The 25242-nt window shown below is 38.3% G+C and overlaps 1 protein-coding gene across 1 annotated transcript in view; it reads right to left on the bottom strand.

The window, feature by feature from the left end:
• The window catches only part of COG3 (component of oligomeric golgi complex 3), a 32017-nt gene extending 8222 nt beyond the window's left edge, over positions 1-23795 (bottom strand). Inside the window, exons 1-16 of the mRNA XM_053455505.1 lie at positions 23589-23795; positions 22388-22534; positions 19970-20031; positions 18823-18988; positions 18589-18663; positions 17886-17978; positions 17396-17521; positions 17168-17251; positions 16429-16472; positions 15339-15465; positions 14810-14901; positions 14077-14216; positions 13447-13607; positions 12216-12324; positions 10900-11024; positions 3672-3761 (exon numbers count right to left, since the gene is read on the bottom strand). Of these exons, the coding sequence (XP_053311480.1) occupies positions 3672-3761; positions 10900-11024; positions 12216-12324; positions 13447-13607; positions 14077-14216; positions 14810-14901; positions 15339-15465; positions 16429-16472; positions 17168-17251; positions 17396-17521; positions 17886-17978; positions 18589-18663; positions 18823-18988; positions 19970-20031; positions 22388-22534; positions 23589-23759 (1812 nt within the window). The 5' untranslated portion in view covers positions 23760-23795. The remainder of the gene's footprint in view (positions 1-3671; positions 3762-10899; positions 11025-12215; positions 12325-13446; positions 13608-14076; positions 14217-14809; positions 14902-15338; positions 15466-16428; positions 16473-17167; positions 17252-17395; positions 17522-17885; positions 17979-18588; positions 18664-18822; positions 18989-19969; positions 20032-22387; positions 22535-23588) is intronic.
• Positions 23796-25242: the final 1447 nt, after the last annotated feature.

Genomic DNA, 25242 nt, shown 5'->3' with positions numbered 1-25242 from the left:
TGAGAATTTTCCACTATTAAATTATACAGACAGTATGTGTGCAACATCATCAAACCAAAAACTAGTAACAGTCTAGGGGTGATCCATTCACATACTCCAACAAACCAAGTGAGATACTGAACAAGATTTAGGTTGGAAAAATACACAGTGGTCCCGTAAAGTAATATTTTGTTTATCTACTATATTTATGGCTTCTATGGCTTGTATAAACCATGCATACGCAATGGCAAAGCTTTTTTTCATCACAGGATTGTTGGGCTTCCTGTAGTGGAACTTGAACATGGTACATAAATGATATTTTCAGATCAATAAACATGACTATGAGAGCTCTGTCAATAAAATAAAAAAAAAACTGCAAAATGGCTAAATAAGATTTGACCTCCCCAAATCACACCACAAAGAGTCAATGTTTAGATCAGCTCCAGGTGGCTGTTTAGGGGGTCTCCTAATATTATATTATAGTATTCACATATTAACTGAGAAGAAGGTGTAACTGTATATGGGTTAAAAAATACTATAGAATACCCCAAAGGGAGACACAGAACCAATATAACAACTTTTAAGTGGGGTATCCCTGTCTCCCCCAACTACCAGTCCAGTGTGGTGACGGGGTTAAAAATCCCACTGCCCCTCCAATCTGTGTCCTTTTTTAATTACTGATCTTTTAAATAAAAAAAAAAATGTTTACATCAGTGGGAAAGGTTGCAATACGTATTTCTGCTGGAACAAAGTTTGCAATGCAGACACATGGTAATTATTATGCAAGTTGTCGTTTTTTATGAGTGTATGCAAATTGTGATTTTTTTGGGGGGGGGCTAATACAAGATGGCTTTTGGTCAATTTGCTTTAGTCCAACTTGCCTTTTTTATGTCACAAGAATCTGCATTTTCGTGGCAAATGTGGGCTTGCTATAACTAATATAATTCACGTATTACATAGGATTATTGAGCATTACTGATTAGTAAAATGCAGGCTTTGGGAAAGATCCTCTTTACGGTGTATACAAAATTTGCCTTTCACAACATTACTTCCATAACCTTATCACCGTCTTGCTTAGCGAAGCTAGAAAAAAGAGATATGCTTGTGCGGCTGACTTTTACAAAGACAGGTAGCCAAGTATAGAATGATTAATGGCTGAGCGGTGATTACATTGGATAAGTGCTAAAGAGCAGGGCATAACATTGATGCGCTTAGTCTCGTTTCACAGCTCACAGCTCTTGGAGGCGAAAAAATCCTTTCTATCTGACAGTCTGCAGCTAACGGCTTCAGACGTCTTCTTCAGGCAGAACAAATTCTCTGACCGTGTTTATTCATCTAATCAGAAGCAGAGAAAGCATGGAGCGAGCCACAGCGGGTATTTTCTTCAACCTCCTCGTACTTCGGCAAGACCCCACAGCAAAATGCCAACATATGACAGAATTACCGAATATAGCAAAGAATATGCAAGAGTAACACACACACATATATATATATTAATATATTACATAACGTATTGGCTCGAACATAGGCCACAGCTTTATAGTTTGGTGCAATTTAAAAGAAAAAAATATATACATATTTTTTTTTTATTTATTTACATTTAATGTATGGTAGGAGGCTCCTCCTTATCTAAACTTTAGTTTTGCAGCGTTGATGTAGATGCAGCAGACGTGACCTCCACCAGTCTGCCTCATCTACATCAATGTTGAGAATCAAGAATCAGGGCGGAACTAACGTCTGTGCTCGCATTGCCGGGGGACCGCATTTTTGCCGGACCGCACTACCGAAAACGCTCTGCAGTCTTCTGATCCGGTCTTCCAGACACCCTGGAGAAGGTAAAAATGCTAAACCCCAATTATAGGCCACACCCCCACTTTAAAGATTTAAATTATGGGGAAAAAAGTGCCAAGATGCATGAATTTGGTGGTTAATAATTTGCTTCCAAGCCCACTTGTGATGCCATAGCGCAGTAGAGTTGGTCATTCTGATGAAGCCCGTGGAGATTTTATTTCTGCTTACGACATTCTCATCCAGACACTGCTGTGTGGTACTGCCTGCTACAGACACAGTAAACCTACATACAAGCCTCAGCCTTCAAATGAGGCTTTCCTAATCTCAAATTTTGCACCAAATCAAACCTCAAATCAAATAGGAACATATCCTTTTAATTAAATAGAACCCCAAATCCAATTATAATTAAAAAAAATACCATGCAAACATTATTAAGAGATAAGAACTTTCGGACCGGTTACTTTCTCATAATATCAAGGGAGCCATAACAAATGTAATTATATTTTACTGGCTCCTTCTCCCCAGCACCTAATGCCTGGCTCCTCTTGTAAGAGGGTGCATTGTGGTGCACGAAGCAAAGGGTGGAAGGTGCTACATGTCCCTTTACACATTACTAGCAAAGCCAGCTATTCTCTTCTGGCCCATCTGAAACCGTAGAAAGGGTCAATTCAAAGCAAATCAAATACAAATCTTTTATTCTTTACTCAAATCTTACATTTTATAGTTCTATAAAGGTTTCTATAAGTTAAGCAATGACATTTACAGTTTAAAATTAACAATATACAGTGCTGGGAAAAAGTATTTGCCCCTTTTGTGATTATTTTTTCTGTTTTGGCTTATGTGTCACAGTTAAATGTTCAGATCATCAAACCAATTAATAATTAACTTTGAAATTATCATTTCATTTATTAAAAGGTAAAGAGTTAATCAAAACCTATATCACCCATGGTACGATGCTCTTATTGTGAAGTGCTGAGTTATCTTTACACCAGATTTAACGGGACCAACGTCTTCCAAAAAGATTTACTCTGGACTCATCCACAATTATCCCAATTCTTGGGGGTCATCAATATCATTTTGGCAAGTGTTGTTTTGTTCTTCATGGTCAGCGGTGGTTTTCGCCTCCAATAGATGTCATATTTTTGCACAGTTCTTATAGTGGAATCGTGAACACTGACCTTCATCTAGGCGAGGGAGGCCTGCGGTTCTTTACATGTTAGCCTGGGTTCTTTTGTGATCTCCTAGATGAGCCATTTATTCGCTCTTCGTTGGATTTTTGGTAGGCTGGCCACTCCACTTTCTTTAGATTGCGGCATCATGAGCTGTTTTGGACACCCCTTAGCCTACTTCATTTTGCCAGACAGGCTTTTTACATTCGGTTAATTGGTTGGATTGGATAGCTTTTTTCTCTTCCATACAGAAAATCACGATTTTAAAACTGTATTTTATGTTTACTCCGGTTATCTTTGTCTAATATTAAAATTAGTTTGTGTGACAACTATGCAAAAATAGAAGAAATCGGAAAGGGGCAAATTCTTTTTCACGGCACTTAAAAACCCACCGTCGGAAACTATGGGGAATTATACCTTAGCTTAGAATTATACCTTAGATTTTTTCTCCCCATTATGTTATCCTAGGTTGCAAATTGTTGTTATAAGGGTTGGATAAGGAGAAGGGAAATAAATTGATTAGATCATGCTGGTTGTGGCTCAATCTCATTTTCCAGGAGGTTAACATTTAAATTAAATAATCTCTGAAACTTCCACTGACCAAAGTTACAGGGTACAAATAACTTTACTAACCCCAATTTAGTTATACTTTTTAGCAACAGTTCTATTTAACCCTTCTAGCCACCCGCCAACGGATTTCCCTGACAGCAAAGTCACAGATCGGATTCTGACCTTATTTTTGGAGATGGCATCAGATGCTCCCAACAATGACTGAATACAGGCTGACAGGGCCTCCTGAGACAAGCCTTGGAACACGGCTTTCTGTTGGAGAAAGACATAAAACCATCTATATTTATATGAAAGACAAAGTAAATTCAACCAGCTTCAGAACCAAACTGACGCATTCATATTTAAACATGGACCTATTAGCAGCTCTAAACTACAAAGCTAATTATCCGACCTAAATTAAATGCAAAAAAAAACCCCCAAAAATAAAATATTACGACAATGATATTGTAATCCATTTTAAAATATTAAGAAACTATTGCAGTACAATGCATTTAACAAATAATCTCAATACTGTACACTACAAAAAAAAAAGCAAATAGTGACAAGTCCACACAATACTGTTCTGCACATACACACACTATATGCTTTTAAAAGAGAAAGGCAGACAATTATATATTTTATTCTTTTTTAATAATCTGCACTATAGTTGACTTGGTATTTCCCCTCGTTGTTAGGGTGCTATGGCATGGTATATCATTTAGCTCTAGGGCTGCAACTAACGATTATTTTAATAATCGATTAGTTGGCCGATTATTTTTTCGATTAATCGGATAAAAAATGCATTTTTTTTTTTATTTAAAATAATGTAATAATAAACGTACAATTTACACTTTCATCTCTTTATTGTAATGGCCTCTCTCTCTGTAAAAAGGAAGGCATGATTGACAACCAACTGTATGCCAATGAAGTGTAATGGTGTTCTGATGCAGAGATCCAATGGGCAAAGCCTCTCTATACAAGATCTTAAAATGGTCTCAAACATTAATGGAGATTCTTCTCTGCAGAGCACATGGCAAATCAGTTAGGACATTTGGTCACCTTCCACTCCCTCCCCCAGTGCAATGTCCTTTCCCTTTTCTATCACCTTGGTCTCTAAGGGTCACTGGAGAAGATAGGTTACCAGGGGAGTGTCCAGCAGAAGGAGGACTTATTGTGTTTATAAAGTCCTGCCAACTCTCTCTCTCTCTCTCTCTCTCTCTCTCTCTCTCTCTCTCTCTCTCTCAGTCTGCGTGGAGATGATCACATGGGAGTGGTAATTGTATCACGTGTTTACAGGCTTATCCTGCTGTTTCTTTGTTATTTCCATTCAATCAATAAATAGTTAGTTTGGTAACAGCATATACTAACTTATAGTAACTTGTATATGTATTGTTAATTTGTTTAGCCTCTCTTAATAAATATTGTTAATTGTAGAAAACAAGGAGTGTGGACTCTGACTTTACACTCGATAGTTAGTGGTTATTGATAGCATAACAGTGTATATATATATATATTCATACAGTAAATGTTATTCAATAATTACAGTAAGATTCATAAAATACAAACACGTTTTTATATTTATAACATTTGGCGAGCCAGGTTATTATTTTTTACCACTTTTTGCTCACTTGCAAGGGGGGACAATCCAGTTTTCTCCAGATACAAGTGAGCTAAAAGGGACAAAATAACCGAACCAATTTTGTTTTATTTGCTGGAAGCGTTTTCTGCAATACGTCTCGGGCCAAGACGTGAGAGATCCTAAGAGGCAACCAGAGTGAGACGCAATTAGTAAGCCGGACATCATTTCTGGAGGATCGCGTTTAATCCAGACCGAGGATTCAAAGTGGGGTGCACACCATTTGATTGCCTGCAGTCTGAAGACACAAGTCGTGTGAGTAAATTATAATTTATTTTTTGATATATAAGAATGGAAATTGTAGCACAGTATGCGGAAGCTAGCACTTTTGACCCATTAATGATGGAAAATGAAAATGAATTTAAACAAATGCATAGCTTGTGGTTGCAATGTGAGAAAGAGAATTGCAGAGTAGACAATAAGAAGTGGTGCCTGAATAAAGATAGACTGAAAATCCAGAACTGTATGAAGTTGCTGAAGTTATTGAGGAATCAGTTGAACCGTATACTTGTGGGGCACACTCCTGTGGCCTCCATAATAAACAACACAAGTAAATATAGTGATTGTCCAACCTGTGGATTAAATGGAGATTATGTAAACACATTAGAGGACAATTACGAAGCGAGAGGAGAGTTGATATCATCCCTTAGGACATGTTTAGCCACGCAAACCCCAGTTGCTGTATGCAGCCAGGGGGAAACATGTGCAGAAGAAGAAGAGGCACAAAGTATTGTAGAGAATGAGAACCCAGGAACAAACATAGGAAACCGTATACTGGATGAGCTAGATAATGGTGGTATTCCTGTATTAACCCCTCTTGTAACAAAGCCAGCAATACCACATTTTATGGACCCTTTATCTGTTTCACCTAGTGTTAAAAGCAGGACATCTGCCACCCTGCAAACTGCTAAAATTCTACAGCAGCAGGATAGAGATAAGGTGATGAAACAGCTGATGAAGTTAAAGCCCCTCTTTACCCCATATGACTGCAAAACAGATGTCCTTTCAAACATGTCCAATTTCGAATCAGCAGTTAAACAATATATGCTCTCTCCTAAAGAGGCATGTATGATGCTTAAAATGTGGGTCCCAAGCAGCATTGCATGTAGATTTAATCCACCCATAAATGGCCCTATTAATCGAGACCAAGATTGGTTTAAAGATGATAAATGGGGTACAGAGGGAGACAGACTTAGAGCTGTCTCCAAATTTGTAACAGGAGACAGAGATTTAGATAGTCATTCACTTGCTGAGATGAAGGTGCATTTACAAGATGATCCGTGGGTTTTTGCTTCCAAATTTGAGCAAGTCTATCGGCTAACCCACCGCATTCCACCAGATCAAACTCCTCCTGATCTACTACAATACCTAGTAAAAAAATTCACTTACTTAGACCCTGGAGTGCAGATGATGGCAGAGGAAAAAGATACTTTGGAAGGGGTATTGACCATCATAGGGAAGGCCAGGCAGAATTTAATAAGGAAAGGAGTCATAGGACAGAGCAAGGTTGCGATTGTAACTACCAATGAAGGGAAGCAATCTCTACCTGAGATTCCCTTCAGAGGGATTTGTTATTATTGCAATAAAAATGGTCATAGACAGAAAGAATGTAGAAAGGCCAAGAGAGACCAAAGGGTGACTGAAGGATGGCATGTTAGTCCATCCCCCTGGTCTGTCAAAGAAAGTGATCAAAGAGGATCTGTAAAGATGAAAAGAAATAACAGTCCTGAAAAGGCAGGTCAGGAACATCATTCTAACCCTCTGCCTAGGACCAATCTGTATGGTCCGGCACGGGAGGCTCTGAGAATGATGGCAGTTCAAGGAGCGGTTACTAATGACCACAAACTGAAACCAGGGGATGAGGCTCCTCTAATTTTATTTTCAGATTGACTAGCACTGGACGATATGGTTCCTATTTGTAAAACATTAAGGGACCATTCCGGACGTCCACACGTGCATGGTATTATGGCAGGACATCACACTAAGATTCTTATTGATACAGGAGCTTCAGTGACATTAACCGATCTACCATTAAGTCCTCCTTCTGGGGTGAAAAATACATTTTTTGTAGGACTTGGTGGTTCCCAGTCTCAGGCATTTCTTATTCCACAAGTGACCTTGACTTTAAGTGCTCAGTGGAGTAAGAAAATACTGATCTGGCAAAGTAAAAACACTGAAGGTACTATACTGGGTGCAGATGTAATGCGAACAGAAGGAATGCTGGTAGACCTTTGCAAAATGTTTTGTGGAGAGATATGCAAAACCTGTGTTCTCTATTAGGAATACAGCAGATATTTCATATACCTTATCATCCCCAGTCATCTGGTATAGTGGAAAGAATGAATCATACTCTGTCCAGGTTATCTAAAATGCTGGTACAATATGGCAAATCATGGGTTAACCATCTCCCAGCAGTACTCATGGCTATCAGAGCTACACCCTCTAATGCCACTAGGTGCTCTCCATATGAATTAATGACAGGGAGAAAAATGGCACTAGGCCATCCAGGTGAACCACAACTTTCAACTCCACTGAGAGAATCTGTGACTAGAGACCAGTATCTCTCCCAAATTCAAGAGCAATTAAACTCATTGCTTCACTTTGCTGCCTCCAATATGGCCCCAACAGATTGTAAAATTGTATCCACACCTCAAACTCTGTTTGAGAAGGGGGGATTGGTAATGATTAAAAATTTTCAGAAAAATTCTCCCTGGGATGCAAATTGGGAAGGGCCCTATGTAATTCGAGATACACTGGGCACAACAGTTCTACATGTACAGAGGTCTAACCCCAAAAAGGCCAGAAGGCAGCCTGGATATAAGTGGGTGCATGTAGATCAGTGTAAATTATATAAAGGTACTTGTGCTCCAGATACAGGGTTAACTGCTAAGGATTGATGCTTCTGCTTGATCTTTTTAGGTGCCCGAAGTATGACAACGTGAAATAATATTCTAAGAAGAATGAAGCTCAACATCTTTCCGGTCATGTTGCATTTCCTTAAACAATTCAGGACATGTGAATCCGATAATAATTCCCTATTGGAACTGAATGCAACTCCATCCACTCAGCAACATAATGGAAATTATACAGATACCAAAAATGAATCTTCCAATACTTGAACTTAACACAAACTCATTTGACCAACATCCTGAAGGCAATTATACTAGAAACAGCTCTTGGACTGATCTAGGCATCACTCCGCCCTCTCGGGACCGCAGAGGGAATGCCAATGGAATAGAAAGATGGACTAAAATATGGAGTGGTGACAATGTATATGATCTGTGTTTATATGTAATACTCAGTGGGGGTGGGGGTGTTGTTAAAAATTGATGGGGACATTTTTGGGGAAATAATTATCTTCTGGGATTTTGGGTAGATAACCAGGGCAATCAAGATAATTGGGAATGTAAAGGGTCAGTTTGGGGAAAATGTACTGTAGTTTTAAGTGGTAGGGATGTAAAACTGACTGATTTTAAAGTTCTACACATTTTCAAAATTGTTCCAGAATTACCTGTACTATGGAAAGAGCTTTAATAAGGTGGGCAGAAAGGGGTAGAGGTAGCTATAGAAGAGGGATTGTGGACACAGTTCTGGGAAGTGTAGGACCTGGGTTGGGTTAGTGAATGCAGTAGACATAGCCAGTATGACAGCAGCACTACAGTTGTTAACTGACACTCCTAGTACAACTTGGTGGCAAAAGTTAGCTAATACTTTCTCAACATGGGGTACTGCTCTGGGGAACCTATTCATACATCCATTTATTATTGTATTGTGTGTTTCTGTAGTATGTATTGTTATTCAAATTGGTATGTGTTGTTACTTGAAGTCATTGATTGCCAGAGTATATCACCTCCATTATGGAATGCAAATGGAAAGAACTCTGTGAATAGCGGGCTGGGCATGCATACATTGTAGATACACTGCGAGGTACGCTCTCCCTCTTGTCTCCAGTGGGTTTTATAGAGTCCAAGAGTCTCATCCACTTCATTGTCAAAAGGAGGGATGTAAAAAGGAAGGCATGATTGACAACCAACTGTATGCCAATGAAGTGTAATGGTGTTCTGATGCAGAGATCCAATGGGCAAAGCCTCTCTATACAAGATCTTAAAATGGTCTCAAACATTAATGGAGATTCTTCTCTGCAGAGCACATGGCAAATCAGTTAGGACATTTGGTCACCTTCCACTCCCTCCCCCAGTGCAATGTCCTTTCCCTTTTCTATCACCTTGGTCTCTAAGGGTCACTGGAGAAGATAGGTTACCAGGGGAGTGTCCAGCAGAAGGAGGACTTATTGTGTTTATAAAGTCCTGCCAACTCTCTCTCTCTCTCTCTCTCTCTCTCTCTCTCTCTCTCTCTCTCTCTCTCAGTCTGCGTGGAGATGATCACATGGGAGTGGTAATTGTATCACGTGTTTACAGGCTTATCCTGCTGTTTCTTTGTTATTTCCATTCAATCAATAAATAGTTAGTTTGGTAACAGCATATACTAACTTATAGTAACTTGTATATGTATTGTTAATTTGTTTAGCCTCTCTTAATAAATATTGTTAATTGTAGAAAACAAGGAGTGTGGACTCTGACTTTACACTCGATAGTTAGTGGTTATTGATAGCATAACAGTGTATATATATATATATTCATACAGTAAATGTTATTCAATAATTACAGTAAGATTCATAAAATACAAACACGTTTTTATATTTATAACACTCTCTCTCTCTCTATTCACCTTCTTATTTTACTGACATAATAATAAAAGCTACAAGAACCCAAACCCAGTGTTTCTCAAACTAGGTTTTAATATATAAAGTTATTAGTAAATATTAATTCATATGTTAACTATTTTTCATATTTAATAAAAACTGAGAAAAAAAGCCTTGTTTATATTTTCTTTTATTTACCAAACTGCGCCCAGTTATGCACATCAGACCCCCAGCTTGCCACTCTGCCACCAGATATGCCTTATACCTCCTATATGCCAGTGATACGCAACTGAGCCCCCGATATACCTTTTATCCCCAGATATGTCTTATGCCCCCCTGATATGCCTAATATCGATATGCCTTATACCCCCTATATGCCTTATAACTTCCAATATGCCACTCGCCCCCATTTATGCCTTATACCTCCCTATATGCCACTGTGCACCCCGATATGCCGCTCCGCTCCTCATAAATGCCCTGCACCACCCTGAAATTCATTATACTCTCTGATTCACCACTCTGCCTCCCCTAGATATGCCACTCTGAAATTCATTATACCCCCCATACACCACTCTACCTCCCCCTATACACAACTTTAACTCCCCCAGATATGCCATTCTTCCTCCCTGAAATTCATTACAGCCCCATACACCACTCTGCTACCCTGAAATTCATTATACCCCCCATACACCACTATTATCGATTAGTTGTTTCAGCCCTATTTAGCTCACTTTATTATTGTTTTATTTTATCATACCAGGGTGTCAAAAGATGTCCTTACCGCAGCAAGAAAGTCAGGACATACATGTACGTCCAAAAGGGCTTTATTGAATGCTTTTTTAGGACGTACATGTACGTCCATAAAAGACTGAAGGAGCTAAGGACACTTACGAGTAAGGATATAGCTCCAGCACAACCAATCCACCTCTTTACCTATGCTTGCTTTGTGAGAACAGAGACATAACAGCATGGGCCTTCCACAATTTGTGGTGGAAACTACCAGAAAATTGCAGTGCAGTACATGCTTTGAAAAAAAAGCCCATGACATTTGACAGACAATTTCTAGTACTTACATCAATGCACCTGTATAGCTTGGAAAGGCACACCAGTGTCCTTTTCACTGTTGGGTACCACATCCCATGCAGATCCGCGGGTGAAATGGTATTCTCAGCCCTTAGGCTTAAAGATTCAGAAGAGCCTATGTACAATAGTAAAACATAACGTGTTACCATTACGTGTTATAATGAAAAAGTCAGACATTAACTGAAACTCATTTGGGACTGTAAAACATTCAGGGTTCAGTATTCCTCAAACTAACCTGTAATAAACCCATAACAAAGTGTAGCCAATTCTCATTTGGAAAACTTTTCATTGTGGTCCCTTAAGTCCATGACCAATTAATAACTATATCACAAGTATATACTGCCATAATTCTCTGATATAGTGCATTTCACATACAGTTGCTTAAATGGCTACAATAAAAAGGTATTAACTTTGATTAAATACTCCACCTCTCTTAGGCTTATACGGCTATATCTATTTTTCTCTTCCATTCAGAAAATATAAAATATCAATGCTTATTTGCTACTTTAAAAGCCACACAAGTAGAATGTATTCTGGTTATAAGCAAAAGATCAAGTTATGCCAAATATAGATAGTTTTATTCTTTGTTTAAAGTGTCTTGTATTTGTTTATTTGTGACAAAAATAATTAGCTGTAAAGACAGAAGTGAATAATGTCAATAGGGAGTAAGACCAAACAGCGTTAAACTCCCACTAGATAACAACAGAAGGCATCCGCAGATTCATAGTACCCAGAAGAAAATGTTTAAATGGCATTACCATGGAAACGCCACATCAAACATTACTTCTAAAGAGGCATTTTCATGAGATATTGTTACATGGTCTTTGTACAGCGTCTGATTCTATCAAGGGAATGAAAATGAAAACTGTAACACATTTCCAAGCCCTTCATGGTGGAAGATGTTTAACCCCTTCTTGCAAAGGAACAAGCTAGAAAATCCTTTATGGCAAAAAGTAAGGAAACTGGGGTTGGGTAATCAAGAATTAGAGGCTGTGGTACCTGAAACCGCATGAGCAAATACTAAAACTAAGTGCACAACTATTTGCATATCATATGAACTTTAATGGCGAGTACCACCTTATATTTCACCTATTTTTGTATAGAGGGATTCATCTTAATCCTCTCTACCCATTTTCTCTTTTTGTTCCATCGAACACAATGCCTAATCAACTACGTAAGTACTTCATAAGACCATTATGTGCTCTACAGGTTGCACATGTACAGGGTTCAGCCGTCACATTCTATGTTTCTATGTACAAATTGCTGTAGTGTAATTCGGAACAAGAAGAAAGAAAAACACACCTACCACTTTTTATAAGGTTATTGGACTCTGGGTCTCCAAGCTGGACATCTGAAAAAGAAACTTCTGCAGAATGCAGTTTCCTTTGTTCTTCTCTGAGACTCTCTGCAATTTGCTAAAAATTGAAGACGTGTAACAGGTTAGGAGCACAATTTACATGACATTATTCATAATAATATAGTTATTGCGGACAGTAGGATAAGCTTATTGCTGCTATGGCCGGTAATGGAAAAGTACAGAGAGCATCTGCTATACACAAATTTGCAGCTGTGTTAAAGCCACACTAAACTGGCCCCATAAAATACACAGCAGATATGGAATATTACTAGTTCTGTCACCATTATACAGCATAAGCCCTTCTGGCAAGCTAACGAAGTCCATTCGAATGGAACACATAACAAAATATTTATTTTGGGTATTACTGTAATCAGGGGAGGTTGCTGAACATAACTTGGGTCATTATTGTTCAGCTGTGACACCTAGTGTAGAAGGATTCTAAGCAAAATTGTTTGCGATTTTAGTATAGGGTTTTACAAATTATCACCAATAATTTATATCAATAATTATTGTTGTATGTATTTCTAATATTTTAAAAGGTGTTTCCTATCCTGAACAAGATGTATAACGTATGCGGGGTCATCAAAGACAAAAAAGGTTGAATCAAGGTTTAACAAACATATGGTAATCACAACAACTAAAAAGCTCTAGGCTTTTGGGTATAAAAACCCTGGTCCCGAAGGGGTTAATACTAAGCCATCCTATTGTTTACCTTAGTCAGGGGGTTTGTCTAGTAAACTGGGCCAAGATAACAGCTAGAACACATCCTAATAGCTAATATGCAATGTACGTAAAACATTTTGCAATGCAAAAAACTACAACGGTTTAAAAAAACAAAAAAACATTTTTTTGAAAACGTATTTTTCATCCGATACCAGTACCGTATTTGTTCTATTATAAGAGGACCCTCACAATTTGGATCTTAAGAAAATAAAAAGAAGAGACCTGACTGTGAGAAGACCCCTCTGAGAAAAATCAAAACCATTGTATTTGAGGTCTGAATAAAAGACAACCTTGGATTTTTTTTCTGTAAAAGTGTTATAATTAAGCAAATACAGCAATAATGCTTTTACCTCCTACGTAAACTCCAGAGGGCAGCAGAGTATTAAAATTACTGCTGCACATGCGGTCTTGGCTGCTATTGCCAATAGAAATGGGTTCACATTAAGGGCAACCTTACCTCCATCATTTCTAGTTTTTCAGGATATGCAAGGTCCCCTGGAGCCGGTTTATAGCCCAAAATATCTGTCTGTATGTATATGTGTGTCCGGTACACAAGTCTCTCCTGTACATCTTCTAGCATCTGCTTCAGCACGGCAGCAAAGGCACCAAGATGTTCCACTGATAAAAGCAGAGAGAAAAATGTGAAAAAGGCTTTTTCATAAAATCAAAGAAAAAAACCCCAGCATTTTCTGCATTAAACATGATCTGTAAATAAACCATCTACAGTATGTTGGTGCATTAAATTTAAGGAGGTTTGAGGTGGCAAGCAACTTGCAGTACCAGAGTGTGATGAATTGTCAATAACTGTAAAAAGAACACTTATAATTGGTTGTGTAAACACAATTTCTATGCAAATAATATTTCTGTACATGCATTACTAGATGTTGTTCCATCTAGTCTGTTTAATTTAACATTCATTACTAAATGCACCAAGTGTCATATAGATTCTTACTAATAATGTTAAATTCCAAACTCTTCCCAGAAATATTCTTTAATCAAGTAAAATTGTGCTCATTTTTAATTAGCATAAATCCTTTCATGTTACAGATTGTCTTACAGAAAGTAAAGTTATTAAAATACAAATTACCGTTGTTCTGTACATGGTCTTCCAGCATCTCAATTTTCAGTATGCCACAAAGCTCAGACAATGTTTCTAAATGGACGACGTGAATAATCAGCGGCCTTAGAACATCATACAAAGAAAGGCCAAGCTTCCCCAATAGTTCACTGTGAAGAAAATGAAACGCAATAAACAATCATGGATTGGAGAGACGTATCGTGAAACATGCTAACGCAGTGCTACTCAGCGCTATTTACTGGTTAGGACAGTGGGTCTGGGAACAGAAGCCCCTCTGCTGTAAAACTGGGGGCAGGTTGGTCTATTAGAGATCAGATCCCTGAGTGCCGCTGCTCAACAAGCTGGTTACAAGGAGATCTCTAATTATTCACACTAACGTTACCGTTTTTGTCATTATAAGAAGAGGTATATCAGAATGTACATCATGTTGCTTTCTTAACTGGCAGTTCTTTTTATGTACAAACATGGATAAAATGGAAAAGGAGCTCACTGATCAATTTACACCAAGCTGTGCAGCAAAGCATTTCTTTGCAATGAAAAGTTAAAGTGATTTGGCCAATTATAGATCCATAATGATCTATGATGAAACACATTTACTTGTGATAAAACAAACAGCTAATTGCATCATCTGTTTTTTTTAGGAAAAGACCATTTCCTAAATAAAGAAGAAAATATAATTTTGACATATGGAAAGGAACAAAATTCCAGCTATTTAATAATCAGTACAAAATTTACCACATACTCCAATTTTGGTGTCGGTTTGGTGAAAAACTCATTGTAAAGCTGGTGTTCATCCTGACACACGTGGACCATGAACGCACAGCCACTGCGTACCTGCGGGAAACAAAGTAACACATTCAGCGACAATCTTAAACACTGTCAGAGATTTCATTTCTCTGCATGAAAAGGTCAAAAATTGCATTGTATACATTGGAGACGTACATTATTATATTTATCATGGTTAGAAAACAAACTACAAAGAGTATAATTACATCACGTCTGTATGTAAGAAAGAGCAGGGCACAAGAAGAAAGGGGTGACAAGAAGAAAGGGTAAACAAGAAGAAAAAAAGAGAATGGCATTGTATCTAATTGAAAGACAGAGCGAACAGCCTGAATGTTCAGAACTTTACAAGAAAACTGCAGGCATTGGGCAAAGCCGACGCGGCGAGTCTGTGCTGTCCCACTGCTTGCGCTATCACTTTCTTGCTCCATTTGTTGCTTACCACTAGAAATACTGAAAAGAAGGATGCATGCTGTGCGTAATCTTACCAGAGCACAATGATCCCTGTTGTTTTGGCTGGTTAGATCAGTTATTGTAGTCATGATGCTCGGACTCAATAAATGTTCCCTCTGGTCCAGGTAGCATTGATGTATTTCAGCCAGCAGCTGCTGGTATCTTAAAGGGGGAAAAAAAGAATAATTATATACAGCCATGAATCAGAGGTTTTCCTTTTCAGAGGACCATCAGTAACTTCCCTAGAATGGAACATATAAAAAAAATATTTTGGTTTGGAGAATCTAGTAAATTAAATAAATCTCACACTGTTTGAGATAGCGTAATATAGTGTAGTAAATAATGAGGCATTACATTTAGCACTGAATATAGGTTACAACTTGTACTGTTGTGCTTTGGTTTATGCCCCACATCTTCCCCAGAGAGAGGACAAGCACCAGAGGCATCATTCAGAAACTACCATGACCATACAAAGGATATTCTGATCAGAACACAGATTTTATATTCCCAAATGGTGAACTTGGGTTTCTATCCCCTGTCGTGATTATGGTGATCTTTGCTCAAAGCTTCCAATCTACTGTCACAAATAATGGTAATAGAGACGACATAAGGTTTTGTGTGCCGATCGCTACATACCCATGTTTTCCATCAGAGGCATATGAACAGGTTCACCATTTCAAAGCTTTCAGGAGGACATGAACCGTTTAGCATAATTCATTTGATAAAACTACCTATAGATTTTGTCCTTTGTTTTCCAATCAGCATGGCTCTGATTGATAACTAGGTAGGGACTATTTTTGGATCAGTAAAGCAGAGCTCTGTGACATAGAGCGCAAAAACTCTCATAACTATTTTAGCATCCAGTCCTTTCTCCACAACCCCACCATTACAAAGGTTGTCTGGACCAAGCAGTTTCCAGAAAAGAGAAGGAATGACATATTAAAAGGAGGAATAAAAAAACAGGCTGAACACACAAGTCCTACAAACTGCTCACACAGTACGCACATATGGCTTATTTTATTTATGCCACCATTACATAAGGTTATCTACTATACTAGACTACAGGAGTGTAACATTTATCAAGGGAACATTCGCGGTAGTCAGTAATGACTTAATGATACTTACTCAGGTATCTTCTCTGAACGCTGCTCCATTTGCTCTATTAACGTCTAAATAAACAGAAAAGAGATGTTCGGAAGGTTACGGTTGCACAAATTTACAGGCCGGCGGGATGACATTAGGACTCAGACATACACAGGAGCAAACAAAGTACTTCTCAAACTCATAATCTGGAAAATCCATCATAACCTGGGACATGCTTACAATGTAAAGAGCCTACAGCATGACTTTTAAAAGTCAGAGCGCCCTTTATAGTTATAAAGTAAAAAAGAACCAAAAAATTGCAATCAGCAAAGGTTGGTGATTAGTAGTAGCAACCAAAAAGCAGAGGAATAATACAAGTCTCCTAGAGGCACCACTTGTGACATTACTCAACCATCAAAAGGTCTAGCCCATAGTGCTTGATAGATAGATAGATAGATAGATAGATAGATAGATAGATAGATAGATAGATAGATAGATAGATAGATAGATAGATAGAGGTTTAGTTTGGTAGATTACAAAAATGTTAACTGCATTACTACTTTAAGTGTTAACACAATTTCCCTATATCCAGACTGCCTGACAAAGCTTGTATTATGTCAATGGGTCACATTATAAGGTTTCTCCAGGGAAGACTTAACAACAGGCTTAGGATGCAGTGCTTTGAAGCTTGGCTTTCTAGAGCAGTATCTTATCTAACATCTTGTATTTACGAGATTAAGGGATTGTGACAGACTCAACACACTATCTTGGTAATACTTACCCTAACCTTGGGAGCTGCTGCTCGAAACTTAACATAAAACAGAGTGAAAGCATTGTCTGTATTTGGAACATTTGATGAATCATGCTGTTAAAACAAAGCAGAGAGTCACAGGTTAAATGTTTTCATCTCAAGAAGATCTAAAAATGAAATGCTAGATTATCTGAAAGTCTCCACCAAACCAAGTTTGCTTCGCACCCCCTCTAAAATACACTAGATAGTGTTGCATACCCTTTTCAAGAGCTGGTTGGTGAGGTTCTGCAATGTGTTCACAGTGTACGTCTTCATAAGGAGCATTGCTTTAGACAGGCATTGCTTAAACTTCGTCAGGTACACAGGGTAATCTTTATAACTTGGCTGAAATCATTAAAACCAGATGTTACATTCGGAGAAAGTCTGTCAGTCTATTTATACAGCTACAATTTTAGTAAGTAAGGGGGACAGAAAATGTAACAGGTGGGGGAAAAAAAAAAATCACCAAATATATTGAAACACAGTGAGGCCAGAACAATATTGCTAACGCTACTCACTACGAGAATATCTTCGGATTTGTTTTGGGGTAAAGTTTACATACATACAAATAATGAAATAAACTTCCCGCCTGTTAGGGGGACTTTTTACTATTCTCCATGTTTAAGGTACCATGACGCCAACACGTCCAAGCTCAAGAGAGAACATTTCACATGCAAGACTCACAAACAACAACAAGAAAATGTCTTACATGAGATGATATATAAAAAATGCAGTCATCCAGTTTAGATAACATAGGTATAAATCCTTCACTATTCACCGATAATGTTGGGGAATTCAGTTTCTAAATGGGAACAAAGAAAGAGTAGTTAGTTAAACAGTTTACACAAATCTAACATATACCAACAGATTAAGCAGTGAATTATGATGCATAAATATTATGTTTTACATCATCACAAGGTGTGTGTGGAATACACTCAATTTAAATTTCTTGTATGCATAATACACCCTTAAGACCTAAACTTCCACCGCAACATTTTTGAACTATGTAGCCTTCCCTGTTACAATTACTTCTGAAATTGTATGGTTTTTTTGGTCTTTTACAGGTTTCACAATAACGAAACAATAGATGAAGCAGTCATGTTTTCTTGAGTATTACCGTTTAAGCGAAGAAAGCGTTTATAAGCTTGTTTTAATGAAATGACGTGTCAGGCACGTCATTGGTCGTTAAGTGACCGTTTTTGCGTGACAAGCCGTCAATGGACGTTAAGGGGTTAAAAAAGCCAAAATATACACAGTTTCTATTTTTCATGGTCTATCCATTGATTCTAGTCATTTTGATGAAGTCTGTTTCTCTAAAATGAATTTTCTTTAAACTGTCACAATCTCTTAATCTGATGGTATGTACAGATAATATATATTTTACCAAGTACTTAAACTAAGTAAAGACTTACGGTATTTATATTTTCTAGTTCATTAAAATAGGAAAGCTTCTGTTGGATATTTTCAGCGAGGTCAACCAGTTCTGACTAAAGGGGAAAGAAACAGAAAAGAACTGATAAATTTGTATTTTCAACAGATGAATATTATAAATCATACACATATGAGCGATAAAAGATATTAAATGTACCAGGGACATGTTAAAGCATAAAGCTGAAGTGTAGACAGACAGATGCAGGGAAACGTACCTGTTCCTTGAGAAGTTGCTCACAGGCTTCATGTAACGTCCCTGTTTTAGTAGATACAAAAAGATATTGCTTCTGAAGAGACTCCAAATGCTGCAAGGCAATATTCACATCATTTAATATGGCATCACACTGCTCCTGGAATCCGGACAAATAGTCCCTCATTTCACTAGAAAGGAGAAGAAAAAAAAAAAATCAGATTTTTTTTTAATATATAAATTCACTTGTTATGCTTTATTTTGTATTCCTGTCAGCATTATAAGAACAAGCAGCTAAAAATGTAAAATGTCTTAAAATGGAATATCAACTATATTTTGTTATTATTAGTGTCAGATTAAAATTAAGCGTTCAAAAATATTCTGTTTTCTTTTTTTTCTTCATTTTAGCGATTTCTATATGAAAAAGGGCTTTTGTCAATGTTAACTTACATCGAAAAAAATATTTTTATTCAAAAGGAACTTTCCCATTAAACCAAAGAAAATATATTTCTAACACACTCAATGCTACAAACTCCAGATTCTTATAAAGCCACAGACAACAAAGATCCTTTTCCATTCCGATGTATGTGATTACGGAGATATAAAGATATACGATATAAACTGGGCTGTTAATCACCAGTATATTAACACGTTAACCCCCAGCTCGGTGATCAGTATTGACAAGTTTTTTTTTTTTTCTTTCTTTACTAATGTACTTACATAAACAAACACAATTACACACATATACTCGCACATATTGACACATTAACATACTTTATGTTTACTTCTGCCTTTTGTGGGTTCAGGGAAGCACTTCTGCTGCCTGCTCCCTCACGGTCCTCGCACGCTGCTTGCGTCTGAGTGCTGGGAAATGTCGCGCTTAGACTCGAGTCAGTGTTCTGGGACCGAGGGAGTGCGGGCCAGCGGTATACACAGTATGGCGGGGGTGTTGACGGTACTGGGCAGTGTGGGGGTCTCTGTTACACAAAGTATAGTGCTCCCCTGCAAAACCCTAGGCGACAGGAAACTATTTCTTGTCACCATGGCGACCCAGGTTTCCCTCCAGAAATTAATGTTCAGAACTTCATTATCTATATCATATCAGAGCAAAAACTACATTTGGCTTTTGAGATTCGAATCACTTTTATTTATCAACAAAAAGAGGTTTATACCTGTACTTTGCATCTTCATCTTGATCCATCTGGGTTTGTAGCTGAGCAAACCATGAAAAAAACTGAAACAAAATAAATACCACATTTATTATTGCTCAAATCAGCCCCTGGGGGTTAAACAGCTACCAGAAGTATACCCATGCATAGGATTTGGCAATAGAACTGTAATCACAAAATATAAAAAGTCCCAAATACCTGTAACTGCGCACTTTTTAATAAAACTCATTAAACACACACTCAATGCTTTTTAGACTAGATTCGTTATTTAAGAGTCTTCCTACAGTTCTTGTTCTATGTATTGTAACCACCTCAGGACCCCCCAAAAAAATGAAAGACACCTACGCTCCAAATGGATCCACACAAACCAATAAAACTAATTATGTTTTAAAGGATAACGGCATAAGCAACATACTTAACACGTTGTATTGTATATAAGATAAAACGTCCTATCATCCTTTGTACTACTACTAATTCTATGTAGCCCTAAAAGTCACCACAATGAAGCAAAAAAGAAAAAAAAAACGTATCCTTCTTCTAAAACAGTCACTACTGAAACCAAACATGTTAATGTACAGATCTAATGATACAGATGGACAGATGTGCCACCAATTCTATATTTCAACTTAAATCTAAAGCCACACATCAAAGAGAAGCACCCAAATGCCACCTCATCCACAAGTAGGCACTAAGCTTTATCCTCATAAATTGATCAAAACAGGTATAAAAACAAATAATATAAGTTATTTATTTGTATATAAACCAATGTTTCTAAAAATGAATATAAATATAGTAATATACTAATAAAAACAGTAAAATGATTAAAAAAAAAAATGCTGTTCATGAAACCATATGTAATAATACATAATATGCAATAAGTACATATGGACTGTTTGATGAAGACTGGTTTTTATCATTTTACTGTTTTTATTAGTATATTACTATATTTATATCATTCTTATAAGCATTGATCTATTTAATATTCATTATTCATTTTATACCTATTTTGATCAATTTATATGGATATACCTTAGCGCCCACTTGTAAATGAGGTAGCATTTGGATACATTACATTGTCTTTATCTGTGCCAGTATTTAATAAAACATTTTGTTTAGGATTATCTCCCTTTTCTTGGCTTAGACATATCTAAATTGTCCGTGTTTATATACAAGGTTGACTTTTCAGAAGCCTTTTCAGTTTCTATGGCAACAATCTATAGGTGCCTGCTTTCACGTCACACTGAAAAATTTTGTTGGTACAAGAATTATTTCGAGGAAGGGTTTTGGAATACGTGAGTAGAGGGGATTATGTTTCTAAAACTGCATTTAGTTAATAAAGGGTGAGATTCAGCAGAGTAGGTGGAACAGCACCTTCAAGTATGTTCTGGCAAACTCAAATACAACATAAGACACTGTAGATGGATATATTCCGCGTTACTGTTTATGAATCGTAAATCACATCAACACAAGGAAACTGCTATTGTAAAAACCCAGTTTATAGACTATGCAATAAACAAGGTCAACAGAAATGTGGAAAGTAGTGCGGGGAGGTCAGTACTCTGCTCGTACACTAGAAGACAATAGCCTCAACCAGGAAGTTCGAAGAAAAGACTTGATTCTTTGTTAAAGCGGAAAAGTATGCACTAACAAGACTGGAAAACTTTATTTATCATCTAAGGAGCCAGAGATCCTATAAAGATCTGTCTTATTTGCCAAACTTTGCACCGGGAGACAAATTTAGGAGCAAAAGCTACCTTGCTTCTAGGATTTTTTCAGTCATGCCATTTGGATTACTATAAGTCCAAAATTTAAAAATCTATTCTGTTTTTTAAAAAAAAAAAAGGCAAATATTCACTGTGCAGTACAAACCTCTTATATAAAAATGTATCAAATAAAAAAAGGAAATTTAGTTAAATACGGTTTAGAATAAACAATTACATGTGTGGGATTATATATATATATATATATATATATATATACACACACACACACACACACACTTCTATATTCATCATCATGGTTTTTTAATATCTTCTGGCACACGTGACTTCACCTATAGGCTGATTATTTATCCATAACGTAGATGCCGAGAACTGACACGTACATACTAGATAAAATGTGTCCAGCAGGTCTAATGGATAAGGCGTTATTCATAGGAATCTATAATCAGGCCCTGAGGCAATCACTCATCAAAAAGGTCTCCAAAGGGAAAAATGCATACAGAAGTCCTTTACTGCTTGAAAAAACCCATACTCAGAGATGGTTTAACCCGCTACATGCCAGAATGCTGTGCAACCGCAGAAATAAGATGTTCTCCTACAGATAGTTAACATTATATTACTTTACGGTCACCAGATACTTAATGTAATCCCTTATCACAGCACTGGCATAAAGACGGCTAAAGGATTGATTGTATCATACTTGCTGTGCCGTCTCGATTCGGTCATCCTCCATGCCCAGCATAGAAAATCCTTGCAGGAGGACGTCTTCTGTAGAGTCAGGAACCGCTGAAGATAAAGCTCCCGCGAAAGATCCGCAGGTCAGGCTGCATAAATCTTCAATCGGAAGCTGAAAGGAAGAATAGATTATTATCGTGTCTACTACAATCACATTCGCTTTTAAAATAATATAATAATTTTAATTCAACAAACATGCAAATATGCCTAAAATCTGCTACATATGCCTTCAATGCTTTCATGATACACTACAAGACGCAGTTAAGACAGCTTAAGACAGTATTGTAAGCTCCTTGGAGCGGGGCCATGTTTCTGAAAGTCCAATTGTTGTTATATACTGCTTGTCATGTCCTGTTTATCCGTTGTACAGCGCTGTGGAATACGACGGTGCTGTATAAAATAATAATAATAAATGTGCATAAAGTAATCCTTAAGAAACAACAGCAAAAGGTGACCTTAACAGCTGTCTGTATTTCTGTGTTTGAAAGAAGAAGAAGAAGAAGAAGAACGTTCCAAGAAGCAAAAGTTAGGAGCTTCGTCAAAACACCATCGAAAAATCTTAGTTTATGGGGTTTCATCCGGGTTTAACTGCTCCTTTATCTGATCACATTTGGACCGTTTAAAAAAAAAAAAAAGCTAATTATTTTAGCAGCGAGCAACATTTATAGCAAAGCAACTTATTACCTCCCCGCACACAGTTACCCCAAGACAGGCCAAATGATATTTATCATAAGCCCAGCTAGTCCCTTGGCTGCAGGGATTTAATGATTTGAATCAGCAATCTTTTCCAGAGTGTTATTCTCATTAATATATTTTATTTATATAGCGCCAACAATTACGCAGTGCTTCTTACTGTCCATACATTCAAAGGGTCTGATAAAACTAGAACAGACACACAGATATATTAGATAAAGAGAGTCCTGCTCACAGGTTTACATTCTACAGGCACATAAAGCCATCAGGGAGTCTAGATTGACAGGGATTTTAACCTTTTATGGGCTTTCTAGATCTTCACATGAAACTGATTCTCCACAAGGAGCAGGTAGCCTGTAGAATGTGTTTTGAGCTGCTATATGACTGGGCTATAAGGATGCACTTGTCCCTCCGGGTTGAATGCTTGCCAGCCCCCCCTGTCTTTGCCTGTTACTGGCCTCTAGTATCCTCACCTCTCCAGGCACTGGCAGGTCCTCCACTGCTGCCTTGATCTCCAGCACGGAGTCTGTCTGCTTCTCTGTGAGCGGGGCTAAGGGATCAGTCCTCCGATCCCAGAGTGACAGGTTCTCCCGGGCCTCCAGCTCCTCTGGCCCAGTCGCCATCATCATCATCATCAAGACCATGGACTAGAACAGCCACAGCAGCAACAGTCAGATCCGCTTCCGGGATCCTGAAACCTGGCAACACTGAGAAGAGGCGGTGTCTCCCCGACCCGGAACGGCTTGCGCTGACAGCTCCGACAAACCCCAGCTGACACACAGCAGGATTTCTGACCAATGGCTGGAGCGCAGGTATGTGTCTTCAACAGAGTTGTATACAAAGGAGACATTAACACTGACAGTGTTTCTGATCTCCAGCACTCGCTTTTACGTTAATAAAAGGGCGCGGCCATCTTGCTGGAGACCATTCTTGTAAGCAATACCAATGTCGTTAGTATTTAGAACTCAGCAGTTCCACGCAAGCAATATAGCTGATGCACAGAGCATGTTTGCGTCGTTGACGTTCTCTTCGGAGTAGCCAATAAAACGACACATAGGAAGTAGAGGTGGAGCAGGACCCTGTTCCTTGAGAAGTTGCTCACAGGGCCCTGGCGCTAGGGATGGGTTGTGAGGTGGAGCAGGAGGTCAGGGCCCTGGCGCTAGGGATGGGTTGTGAGGTGGAGCAGGTCAGAGCCCTGGCGCTAGGGATGGGTTGTGAGGTGGAGCAGGTCAGAGCCCTGGCGCTAGGGATGGGATGTGAGGTAGAGCAGGAGGTCAGGGCCCTGGCTCTAGGGATGGGGTGCGAGGTGGAGCAGGAGGTCAGGGCCCTGGCGCTAGGGGTGGGTTGTGAGGTGGAGCAGGAGGTCAGGGCCCTGGCGCTAGGGATGGGATGTGAGGTGGAGCAGGAGGTCAGGAACCTTTAATATCCCTTAATATTTAATAACTGGTGTTTGGTTTGTAATAGATATGTCTGAATGAATGACAAATACTAAACATATATCTACCAATTAATACAAATATATGCGCAATAAATGAATGAGTGTACAGTGTGGTTGGGAATCAAAATGTATAATTTTACTTGGTAGCGGGTGAGGTAGCGGTACTTGGTCCCAGCTATCAGAGCTGGACTAGGCCAGTAGATGGGCATAGCCCTTACACACATCCGGTAGACCACAAAGGAGACGCGATAAATGTAGAGGACATTCAAATAAAGTCTTAATATATGCAAGAGTAAAAGGGTCTTCATACAATCACAGACGTGCTTGGAGCCAACCTTCTTGTTGTTGCTAGTGCGCGCAATCATGGCATTCATTTAATAATCTGCATGCATGATGTTTTTAAGTCCTTAAAGGCAATTCCCTCAGTGCTGATTTGTACTGGTGCCTGAACCTTTGCCTATGTTCCTAACTCTTGGCACCTATTTGCCACTTATGGAACCTTTGGGTGATTACAACCCCTGGTACCTGTTGTCTTGAAAGCTTGCACTCTTGTTCTACTTAGTTAGCCGCTACTTGTTTCCTCGGTTTTACTCATCACTTACTGCAGATACAAAAGCAAGCAATGCATACTGCAAATCTATGTTTTTGGAGGGGACCCAAACCTACATACTGCAGATCAGTACTTAACA

This window comes from Spea bombifrons, chromosome 2 (assembly GCF_027358695.1).
Source record: "Spea bombifrons isolate aSpeBom1 chromosome 2, aSpeBom1.2.pri, whole genome shotgun sequence".
In the NCBI taxonomy this organism is placed as follows: domain Eukaryota; kingdom Metazoa; phylum Chordata; class Amphibia; order Anura; family Pelobatidae; genus Spea; species Spea bombifrons.
Note: the sequence above shows the minus strand (reverse complement) of the source record. Positions and strands in the feature narration are given on the sequence as shown.